Source organism: Ictalurus punctatus, chromosome 18 (assembly GCF_001660625.3).
Source record: "Ictalurus punctatus breed USDA103 chromosome 18, Coco_2.0, whole genome shotgun sequence".
Lineage (NCBI taxonomy): Eukaryota > Metazoa > Chordata > Actinopteri > Siluriformes > Ictaluridae > Ictalurus > Ictalurus punctatus.
The window spans coordinates 22,144,631-22,157,253 of NC_030433.2; the positions used below are offsets into that span (position 1 = coordinate 22,144,631).

Below are 12,623 nucleotides of genomic sequence, written 5' to 3' on the forward strand. Positions count from 1 at the left end.
TTTTATGGACATCCCAGAACGTCGACTATAGCGATAAGCCATTAAAAGGCATAACGTGTTGCTTATTAATAAATAAATAAAGTTATAACGAATCGCTGGGGAAGTTGCCGTGGCGTAAGAGGAATAACACACTACGGGTCATGCCGTCGCGCTAAAATAACCCAACCCCGGCGTGGACTATTTTAAATTTTATTGATTTTTTTCATATGACAGCATGTTCTGTTGTGTTCTTCCGTACATGACTGTTTCAGGAGTCAGTCTTTATAACTGTGAGGCAGTGCTACTGCACCAGCACGATCCACACACTGTATATGGTGTATGGATATCTTTATCTCTCAAAACATTTGAATATCAAAAGTCAATTTTATTCCCCCCCGTAATTTTATTCAACAAGTGGAACGTTCATACTGTATATTCTAGACTCGTTACACGTAAAGCGAAACGTCTCAAGCCGGCTCACGGAAATCAAAAATCCGGTCTCTCAGAAGATTAAAATAACGATTTTATAATACCGGAATGTCGACCTAGGATCGAATTTTTGGAGATGCAGCTGTGTGTTGCATCATGTTCGTATTGAGAATTTCCCATCTGAGAAGTGACAGAAATCCCACACCTCTAAGACTGAAGAAATAATAATAATAATAATAATAATAACAATCATAATATTATTAGTGGTGCCTGCGAATTGATTCGACTTACGACGTTTGAACTGCAGAGAAAACATTTACACGTCTTTGCTCCGTAGAGAATAAACGGGAATAAAACGTATCGCGTATCTTCTCGTACGTCTTAGGCAGTAGACCTGGTATATATATATATATATACACATCGCGTTTCGTAATTTTCGCCAGAGATGTTCGGAAAATGGCGTTACTCTGGCCCCATCGACAATGCCGTGTCGTCGTCGTCGTCGCTATTATATGACGTATCCCGGATTTGCGGACGTATCTCGATAACGTCGCTATTTTTTTTTTTTTCCTGAATGTAATCGAAGCTTTCCGAGCCGGGCGTGAGAACGAGACATTTCCCGTCAAATGTTTGCGCCTAAAACGATGCACGTGTTTCGACGGAACGAGCTTTTAGAAGCTTATCGTACTCGTTTGGAGAGGCGAATGAGGTCAGAGTAATATTTTATGTGATTAGTTCTTGGCTTTCGTTTTAAAAGGGGTGAAGCTCCTTCACGTAGAGATGCACAACTCACTTCAAACATGACATTTTCAGTTAATTATAGCTCGCTCGCTCGCTCTCTCTCTTAATTGTTTGCGCTTTTTAAGGGATATTTAGACCGCGGCGCAGCCGAATACTCGAACCGCTTGTTCTAATGCGCTAATCGTTTCTATGGTAACGGCTAATTCACGGGGACTTGTGTACGTCTATGTGGCGGATGCCAAACGTGATCTAATAATACAACGCATTTGAAGACGTCGTCATCGTCGTCATCAAGCACTAATAATGCTGTATAATAATAATAATGCTGTATAATAATAATAATAATAATAATAATAATAATAATAATAATAATAATAAATGAAAGCAGCTAATGTGAGATCTTTTCTGCTAGTCCTCTCTTTCCAGCACTTTCCAGCAAAGTTTATCCATATACAGTATAATTCCACAATTAATACTCTTGTGGCACGTCTACCATCATATCTGGCAAAATATATCTGAAATGAATTCGTCTAGACTTTCCTGAGCCGGGACGTAGCGAGGAATTGCCTTGACCACATGAAAGAACGAAAGAAAGAAAACCCAGAAACATCACAGACTTTACAGCCAAGTGTGTCTCAGTGTTTATGTAAGATAATAAGCAAGACGTGTATAAGAGATAACAAGCGAGCCATTAAATGATAACTTCTCGTCTGTGCAAGAATTCGATGGGGACGTGGCAATGCCGCTAACGAGCCGTTATTCAGGCGAGATTAGCATGGCGTCAAATAAAAGAGCGTAAAGGCGGAGCCATGCGGTGTGAAGCGTAGCAACGCCAAGGTAAAACGGGAAAGAAGAGAATCGAATGGTCGACCGTGTCCAAATCGAAACAGCACGCATCTGGAAAACCGAGTAAATACGCTCATCACGTCGGCAGCTTTGATTCAGACACGTCTCACGGAGCGAGAGTTATTTCACCAGTTATGCGATACAAATGGGTGTAAAATTAGCATCGCTAGTCTGATCAGACATGAAAGCTGCCTCGATCGCTTCAAAAAAAAAGAAAGGGGAAAAAAAATCCACTGCTTGTCGTGTTCAACTTCAAACGGTGCTGACATCTGCTAGATACTGATGTTCTGGCAGAGGTGAAAAATTATTAGGCAGCGCAGCAGATTACGGCCGTCTCTCGGGATGGGTGTGCGAGGATGATGGATGGATATCGTATTAATAATGAACAGAAATCATATTGATCTTTTTTTTTTTTTATGAAGGAGAATAGATACGACATGACTCGCATTCTTACTGGACAATACAGTGAAGGGAAATCAGTATTCAGCACTTTAGATTTTTTTTTTTTTTTTTTTTTTAGTCGTTTAATTTATTAACAGCGCGCATACGCCGTATATCCACGTCGCATTTATGCGTTACACATAATGTTAACTTTGCACTTATGAATATGAACAAAAAGTATACAGACACTGTATTCGAATATAAAAATAAATCAAGCTCGAGATATAAATGCCGGTGAAGGATCTTCCTAAAGTTCCTCAGGGACAACGTTATTGAACGACGCTCAAACGTGAAGCTACAGAGCCGCAGCAGGTGGAAAGAACTACAACTGATCATCTCTGGACAGGTCCACCATGCAAGATTTCACAACACGCACTCAGATCGATGATAAAGAAGGTAAGAGAGAAGCCAGGAACCGCTCGAAAGGAGTTGCAGGACGACCTGAAAGCAGTTCTTCTAAGAAAGAAGTTCCTACACCTCACGCTAAACTCCTCTGCTAACAAAGAGGCAGTGTGTAAAACGTTTCGACCAATCAGAACTCTTTTGGAAAGAGAGGTTGTTATTTGGCAATAATTCAGAAAGTCAGGTTTGAAGCACGGTGGTGGTATTGGAGAGGAATTTCATCTCATTGGCCAAGAAAGTGAATATATGTGGATTTATTTTATTTATTTATTTTTTTTTTTTGCGTTTGCGAGATCATCAGAGGGATCCCAGTTAAACCTTGGGAAGGGATTGAAGATGATTTGGAAAGAGGAACGGTTTGATTTGGGAAAAACGACGAACGGCGTCGCACCTAAGCGCTAACAAAGCGTCGGCCGTTTGTGGTGTTTGAATCTTTTTTCCACATCCATCCATCCATCCATCTTCTATACCGCTTATCCTTCCTTCAGGGTCACGGGGAAACCTGGAGCCTATCCCAGGGAGCATCGGGCACGAGGCGGGGTACACCCTGGACAGGGTGCCAATCCATCACAGGGCACAATCACATACACACTCACACGCCCATTCACACTCTACGGACACTTCGGACACGCCAATCAGCCTACCGTGCGTGTCTTTGGACCGGGGGAGGAAACCGGAGTACCCGGAGGAAACCCCCGCAGCACGGGGAGAACGTCCAAACTCCGCACACACAGGGTCACGGTGGGAATCGAACCCCCGACCCTGGAGGTGTGAGGCGAACGTACTCACTTTTCCATATCGGTATCTTTCCATCTAAAACGACAGTGTCCGAAATTCTCACTTCCCCGTCAGTGTATTTACAGAGGTGTTCCTGCGAGGATCGTACTGTACAAAGTCCCAAATCTAATCAAGGAAAGAAAATGAAAGAAAGTGCGGATGTCCTTCCAGATCCCCCCCCCCCCACACCCCCGTTAAGATCAAAGGTTAATCGCATTTCTGTCTTACTGTAGAAACCATAGTGTGTGTGTGAGAGAGAGAGAGAGAGAGAGAGAGAGAGAGAGAGAGAGAGAGAGAGAGACAGACCACCTTCCATGTCGTGTAAATTTATGTGCATTTTTATGGGACGTGCATTTTATTTTGTCCTTCACAATGCCTCCTAATGATCGCTATCCGCGTTGCCCCAGATTTCGAAATTGTCACATTGCCACGTCTATTTGTTTACGTGCTGTTATCTAGTCAGCAAAGCCCAACGTTATCCGCCGAGCAGAATGCGCTCGTATTAGTCATGCCAGGTGGAGAACGAGGACGAGGACGCGCGCTCATGAGAGAGAGAAAAAAAAAAAAAAAAAAAAAAAAAGGATCCAAAATGTCAAGGTGACAGACTACTTATTTACTCGAAGTCAAACTTCTTCGCGACGAGCTAATTCTGCTCCTCGGGTAACATTTTCCGTCGTGTCATCGGGGGGGAGGACGTGATTATTCAAGCTCGCGTTTGTGCCGAGATAATGAAAGGACCCTAGGGTGAGTCTGACCTGCACATGGCACACGATGTTCACACAATTACTCTCATAAATACGGCCTGGACGGGGTTCTGCGAGACAGAGCAGGCCCATTTTCAAGTCGAAACGGAGCAATGACCCTGCCCCAAGGCCACCCGGGGCTGCTTCTACAACTCCTGCAGAGCTTTTAATGATTACAAATCAGCCTATGGGCTGCAAAAAAAAAAATAAAATAAAAAATAGGAGATGGCTGTCGAGCAGTAAAGATAAGAGACGATGCACTTTGCAACCACCTCACATTTCTCCTTAAACCCTCATTCTACAAGCGAATCTCTCGCCGGATGCCTTCCCTCGCTCTTCTATAACCGACTCGAGTTTTGCAGCCGCTCGGTTCCTATCCGTCACGAGTCCGTTGTGTTGAAACTTCAACGATCACGCTGAATATTTGTGGGACGGCTGTGATCTCATGACAACTTGATATCAGAAAGAAGCCGCAGACGCCTCGTGAAGTAGCCGTAAAACACCCGATGGTTACCTGTCGGCGTATATATTTTTCCTTCTTCTGCTCGAACGCTTCGACAGAATCTCTGTCAGGTGAAATTACACGAGTGTACGGGCCGATATTTCCGCAGCGTTTCACCGAGAGAAGCAATAATTATGTGAGAAAATGTCAGCAGTCAGAATATTTTCGTTCGTTGTTCAAAGAGACAAATTCAGAATCGTAGACGGTGACGGACGTCTCATGCCTCGTGCAGCGAATCCTCCATTTTTATTTGAAGTGAGTGAGTTTTGGTGACTTCCTCCTCCCTTCGTTTGAGGACACACGCACGCAAATAACTTTCAGTGGAGGAAATATTTTAGAGAGCTCTCTCTTCAGTTTTTCCTTCAGGAGGGACGTAAATAAATGTAAGCGTAAAAGATCGGCTCTGTTATACTGCGTGAGGCATTGAATCATTTTTGCTGGCATAGCTTGTGTCCGGCTATAATGAAACATTTCTATCCCGTTGGGCGTGGTCTTTTACAGGATGACTCCGCCACCCCCATTCTCAGGGCACGATGGCTCACTGATAGGTTTGTTGAGTATGAAAATGATGCTAAGCTCTGGCCTTTGCTGTCACCGGATCTCGAGCGTATATGGGAGATTTTGAAGAGACGTATTAGACATCGCTTTCCACCATCATCATCATCATCATCATCATCGAAACACCAACTTTTGGAAGAACAACATTCGTCGCTCCAGTACAGTTCCAGCAACTTGTAGAATCTATACCAAGAGGTTGTTCTGGTGGCTTGTGGTGGCGCAAGAACCTAATAAGACATCGGTTCATTTGTAAATGTGTATCGTCTACATATACCAGCGTCAATAATTAACACAAAGAAAACACCGGTTTTTACATTAAAACATCTCTTTGAATTCCTGGAACTCTCAGCGCACCATATTCCATCCTTCTGTCATTCCTTTATCCTGACACAAAATGACCAAAAGGCCTGGGGTATACTTCACCTGAGGCGACGGGAGCGGCGTTGTTTGCGTGCTCGCCCGCATACTTTATGAACAGCTGGCGGATTGAAAGTGACCTACACTAGATGGCACATCAGAGCCAAAACATCCCTTTCAATCTGGTTTATAAATGTTGAAAGATTCCATGCACAGTAACGTTAAACACTGACGGACTCGGTCTCTCTATAAAACTTTCTGCCGCCATCGTGACCAGTGTTGGGTAAGATACTCAGAAATAAATAAATAAATAAAATAAAATAAAATATGTAAATGGTCTGCACTTATATAGCGCTTTTAATCCAAAGCGCTTTACTCTGGGTCTCATTCACCCATTCACACACACACACACTCACACACCAGTGGTAGCAGAGCTGCCACGCGAGGCGCTAACTTGCCATCGGGGGGAACTCGGGGTTCAGTGTCTCGCCCAAGGACGCTTCGGCATGTGGAGTCACGTGGGCCGGGAATCGAACCGCCGACCCTACGATTAGTGGACGACCCGCCCTACCACCTGATCCACAGCCGCCCCGTAATGTAATGTAATGTAATCATTACAATGATAATGTAATATACATATGTAATATATATTATGTAATAATAGTAATAATGTAATGTAAATGTAATCCACAACAGATTACTAATTAAATAAGAAGAAGAACTGTTCATATCTGAGGATGTGCACAAGAGGCAGTCAGTCAAATGACCGCAGGATAATGCACGGCGGCCATGTTGCGTACACTTACTCGTAGGGAAAAGCGAGTTTAATCCAGGTTTAAGATTGTACACTTTTGTGACTTTTGTGACCAGTAGGTTCCTTCTTACTACTCTGAAACTGGAAGGTTGGAAAGTTGATGAGCAAGGTTATACTGTATATATATATATATATATATGAGTGTGTGTGTGTGTGTCTCTTGCTACACAACCTAATGTCCCCCCGGGCCATTTATTGCTCATTATTACCCAGCAGCGCAGTGTATCTGACCCCACTCCCTAGCAGTCTCCCTCTTGCTCAGCTATTGGCAGTGCGCTTCTCATGTTTGTTTAGTTAATGAAAATCCCCTTTAATTAGTTTTTGATGAGCATCCGGACATCGACCAGGGAGCGAAAAGTGCCTGTCCGACAACAGGAGGTGCCAGCTACACGGACATCGATCTTCCTCTGTTCTTCTCTTCCTCCTCAGATCAAGCTATACCCTTAACGAACAATACGACTACAGAGTGGCCTGCCAATGCTTTCTTAAAACAATTCTTTTCTTAAAGGTTTGAGGTCTGATTAGTAGAAAAAGCCAGACATCACTAGTTACATCGGAGGATCCACGCTTGAGGGGGTTGTGCCGCTCGGTCATCCTGAAAATTCTTTCTGTCGAGTTAATGGTGTAGACGGTAAAGACTTCCTGATTATGCTGCTATATATATATATCTATATAAATAGTTTAATGTGTCAGGCATAATATATAACCGTAATGAGCCATGCCTAGAAAGATGATGTAATATAATATACAGTAAATATATCTTATCTATGGCAAAATCGATCTAAACAGCCACACAGACATAGAAAACTCAATGTCTGCAGAAATGTAATGTGCTAAAGCTTCTGTAATATCACTATTGCAAGCCTAAAAAAATTATTTATATATAATATATATATATATATATATATATACACAAATAAAATGACAGTTAAATAGGGAATAAAACATGAAGGGGCAAGGTGTTGTAGAAAAAAAAAAAAACAACCAAAAAAACCCAACAACGGATAAGTTTGTGTGAACCGTCACCGCCCCGAAGTTGGTTATTTTCACGTGTTTTATTCCTCTTATACCACAGCAATTTGCCCAGAGTTACGTTTATCCCTCGCATTGCATCTGCACCACCTCGCTTTTTTTTTTTTTTTTTTTGGTCTCTGAGCATTAATCAGACAAAAAAATAAAACAAAGCAAAATCAAAAACAAACACCACAGCGTGTCATGTCAGAGAAACGACGCGACGCGTAAACACCTCTGTCCTGAAGACTTTCCCATGTCGTAAACATGTCGCGCTGATACTGGAGACTCCTTTATTGTCACCTATATGAACGATTTAAAAACTATAATAAATTGATTCATTTACAGCGTCTGAAGTCCCTGCGTAAGATGTCAGTATCATTAACGTATTATTAACAGTAACGTATAAGAGCGAGGAAATGAATTCGAGATGGCACCGATCTGGTACCCGGTATCCGCATCGGGCCGATACTGGCAACCGATATACCCCGATACGCCCCCTCACAAAAAACGGTGGCTCAGCTATCGCAGAAGATATGATATCCGATAACGAATGGCGACGATTGGATTTGGAAAAGCGTTTTTGTAACTAGAAATGTTTCCATAGAAAGAGACTTGACTATTTGGTCCTTTTGTTAGGACTGATTTCTGTTCCGTTTTAACACTCTATACTTTAATAAACGCATTATATTCGCATAACATGTACGTGATTTTTGTGTGAAAGAGTTTAATATATATATATATATATATATATATATAGCTTAGTAGTTTTTAAAGAAAACAATATTAAATACTGTTTTAAATATTGCAGGATATTTTCCTTGCAAACGGATTTAATCAGCACCTTCTGACCAAAGAAATCCCAACCCAAACACCCCCCCCCCCCCCCCCTTTAATGCCTTCAGAGCCTAGTTACGTTTGGTTAATGGGCAAAGACAGGGAATTTTTTGCTTTTACTCTGCATCTCTAATTGGACATGATGTACAGATTTTACCATGAGCTCTCAGCCTTGAACTGCTTCCCAATTCTTTTCATCTCATTATATAAACTTGCGGTTCATTCAAAGAGCTTCCTTTTTACGTTCAAGGTCTCGTTTCTTCAAGAGGACACTCGAGATGTTCGTCTTGGTTTTGGCATTACAAACGGCAGCTCTTACTTGGGGGGGGGGGGGGACGGGACTGCAATAAATAAAATCTGAATCATCTTCTTTTTTCATCTCTCAGACGAGCAAAGGTTTATTGAATTAGTGTGTAATCTGCTTTCAGCCTAAGACATGCAAAAAAAAACAACAAACAAGCTTAGAGTTCGGTCTGGAAATGTCACGCATTAACACCGCTCTCTTTGTAGAACAGTACAGTCTACTGGAAATGTTTGTTTTTTTTTTTATTTTATTTTATTTATTTTTTTATTCTTCTGGGAATCTTCGATCATTATCCTCGGTGAGGAAAATTGCTATTGACTCGCAGTCGTTTCTTTGCAGGCGCGCGAGCTGAGATTTTGGTGAAAGGACTGCTTTTCGGATGTTACTCAAAGCCGGCGACTCTTTAAGGAAATATCAGATATCGGAATATCACCTCCCATCCTATCATGCCAATTCATCATCCGATCTGATCTTCTCGTGCTAGACGGTGTGGTTAGCGCTGTAGCTATCCGTGAGCGTCTGAAGACGGATCATCCACCGGACCGCAGTGTAGAAGTTGAGGATGAGCGCTCCTGGGCCTACCTCGGTAAAATATTTCAGTACGCTGGAGTAAAAAAGACTCGTGGAAAACGAGGCGTCTTCTTTACCTCTCTACACGCCATGAACTCCGTCTAAAAGCACGTTGAGCTAAGTTTCGTTCATGCTAACGGTAACTTACTGTTGTCACGATCTCGCCTGCAGATGGCGCTGCGGCGACGACGTGCACGGAGAGCCGGAGGGCGCGCGTGTGCACGAACCAGAGCGAGCACACGCTCTGGGATTGCGTATGAACTATGGTGACGTTGTGACTTTTGTTTACATTGGACACGTGTGTTTGTTTTGGTTTCTGTTCTGTCTCCTCCCTGTTTAGTTATTGGTGGATATTCGAGGGTGCGTCTCGATCGTTTCCAGCTGCTTAAGTTAAAGTTTGATTACATGAGTTATTTAAAGCCCTCGTGTCGCTGCGCGATGTTGAACTAGCTAACGCCGTTGTGAATATGTTAGCCACCTGGATGCTAAGCGGTCGTGCCGTGTGTTTGTTCCATGCTTTCAATCTAGTTTCATGTTTAAGACCTCGAGTATATCTCTTCCAGTTTAGACCGGGATTCCTGTTGAGTTCTGGTGTGCAAATAAAGACTTTCATCTGCAATTGCTTCCGTTTAGAGTCCGTACGTAACGACTGTATTTAGTTTTCTTTGCGATGCCAGGTTGGACGAGCTTCGATTCTAGCAGCTAATATAAATCGGCTGGGCGGGAAACATATTTTACTTCGGATGAATTCCTTACCAAGCTCCGTAGTGATAATCAGGCATGTGAGCAGCAAACTTACAGAGGTTGAATGATGTAATAAAGGTTATTTTCACATGAAAACATGACATTAACTTAATTTCATCAGTCAGTTAAAACATTCCATTTAAAATTGCATACGTTTAAACTTTTCCCTGCTGGGAAAACAACAACAATAGAAACTCTCATCGTACTTGTAATGGTTTTAATGGGAATTGTATTGGTTTTAATGCAAACACTAATGCCCCCTGTGGGTGTCTACTGGAAATTTTGTTGCCTTCTATTGGTGGCATGTTATGTCTAATGGATAGCATTAAAAACCAATGTCCTTAATACGTCCTACTACGTAATGGAAACCGTTTTGTGATGGTTTTAATGGTTAACAGCTGATGGTTTGTAATGGTATCACAGAAACCATTCGAATTTCTGTGATGGTTTCTATTGTCCACCCCAGCCGTCCCTGACGTTAGCCTTTCCTTTCATGCTTTCACGTCGTGTTCATTTTGACATGTGAATTGAGTAAAAACTCTTACCGCAGCTCTTTGAAGGGCTCTGCTCTGACGTGTGGCGTCTCCACTGAGTTACTGAAGACTGCACCCTCTGCCCCTGAAAGCACAAGGCGGAACACATTAGCTGAGGTTGATCAACATGCTAAAATCAATGGACATAATCTCCGTCATCGACTGTCGCGTGGTAAAACGATAACCTCGCCCACGTGCTACTCCTGAGCTGGCAGGTCAGGTGTTCCTGGATCAATTCGTGTTCACTGATGTGTTACAGGCTCTCCTGTGAGCTTGGCTCATTAAACCGAACCTGACCTTTGATGAACAGTTCGTCCAGAGCAAAGCTAAACCCGTTTATTTACTGCATACGGAAGGAATGAGAAGGTACATTGTTTTTCGACGTTGTGCCCCAGAGAGGTGAAGCATACCGCTAGCAGTGTACGGCTTTTTTTTCTTTCTTGCTTTTTTTGTTGTTGTTGTTGTTGTTGATATAAAACACTTTTTTTGGGACAGAAAAAATTCAATTAGAGTTTCAAAACTGCTGATGCGCCCTCCGTTATTTACAGTACAGAGATTTCCTTTAGGGATGCTCTTAAATTATTCCGCTGTCCAAAAAAAAACTAAAAGAAAAAAAAAACATGCAAAGCTTGCTCAGGAGGGACAGATGTTTTTTTTTTTTTTGTTGCTGTTGTTGTTTTTTTTTTTTGGAGTAATAACTTCAGGTGGGTCAGGTTTTCTCTCCAGATGCTAAATTAGAGAGCTCTAACGGTGGAACAAGGGAAGATTTCAAACCGTAGGGAGATCCCAACAGGGTCGTAATGCCAAGCTCTAGCTATTGTGGAACTTTTATACCACCAAGTAGATGGGGTTCAGGTTAAAACATAGCACGTAGGTAGAATGGGTAGATCTGTGTACCTTTTGCATACAGAGAGTCTAAGAAGTACGTCCGGTAATTAAGGTGCACGGTACGAGTGCCGGAGTGAGAACCTAGACGCTAGACACCTCAGTCTAATCGTAACTCCACAAGCTAGACCCGATAAAGAAGCAAACGCAAGGACCCGATCTTCTTTGACCAAGTAAGACCAAGTAAAATATCTTAGCTAGTGAATATCGAGTATTTGCATGAGCGTGCAGGAGAGAACTTTATTAACGTGTAAAGATCTAGAAACCGAGAAGATAGCTCTTTCAGGAGTAGCTAGCGTCCATATCCAACAGCTGTCTAAAGCTGAATCTGACACTTCTCTCTGCCTGGAGTCTTCTCCTCCTGAGGTAAATAATGAGCTTTCCTCGGCTAGGATATTTGGCCTGTTTGAGCTGTGATGCCGCTCTCGGCACTCGTGGCGTTGCTGAAATCTCCCGATTGGCATACGGATAAAAATAGCGGTAGTCTCGTAACGGTTTCTCGATGCACTTCGCACAAACGTGCGCTTGATGTCACTTGAGCCTGGAGTCTTGGATCTCGAATGAGTCTCGGATCATTTTCAGGAACGCTATGGCTTTGAGGCCATTGCTTTTGCACTCGGTCCAAACACTCGAGTCTCCGAGAGGACCGATTACGGACTCGTTCGGTCGGTGGGCGTTTACGTCGGAGAACCGCGGATCGGTCTCGTTTTATAAAAACGTCTCGTTTTTATATATCTATAGCCGTTATGAACCTTAAAGCAAAAACAGGAAGCCGTGTGACAAATTCAACCCATCACGTCTCTTGAGACGCGGCGCCGAGGTGCCGGGGGTTCGGTTGACGCGAACCCCAGACCACTACCCCCCACCCCCCCAACCAAGAGGACTAGGGATCAGTTCACGGGCTCACAAAACAACTTTCACACTTAACCGATCAAACGATGATTAAAAATGACCGTAGTCCTGCTGGAAGGTTTACCCTAATGCCCTTGCTCTGAATCGGCTCTTTTACGTGGCTGTTTTCTGTTCGATGTCTATGTAACGTTACTTGGAAGGAATCTCCAAACAGACGGCTGGTCGGGGAACATCTGTTTATAGCTGCTATAACGTAAGCGAGAACAGGAACTACCTTGAAACGGTAAAGTATTAAAAG

The 12,623-nt window shown here is 42.9% G+C and overlaps 1 protein-coding gene across 6 annotated transcripts in view; it reads right to left on the reverse strand.

The window, feature by feature from the left end:
• The window catches only part of sgcd (sarcoglycan, delta (dystrophin-associated glycoprotein)), a 165,274-nt gene that overhangs the window by 5,573 nt on the left and 147,078 nt on the right, over positions 1 to 12,623 (reverse strand). For 5 of the 6 annotated variants that reach the window (XM_017491786.3, XM_017491788.3, XM_047161586.2 and 2 more), the window contains exon 6: positions 10,601 to 10,673. In XM_017491786.3, the coding sequence (XP_017347275.1) occupies positions 10,601 to 10,673 (73 nt within the window). 6 annotated transcript variants of the gene reach the window in all.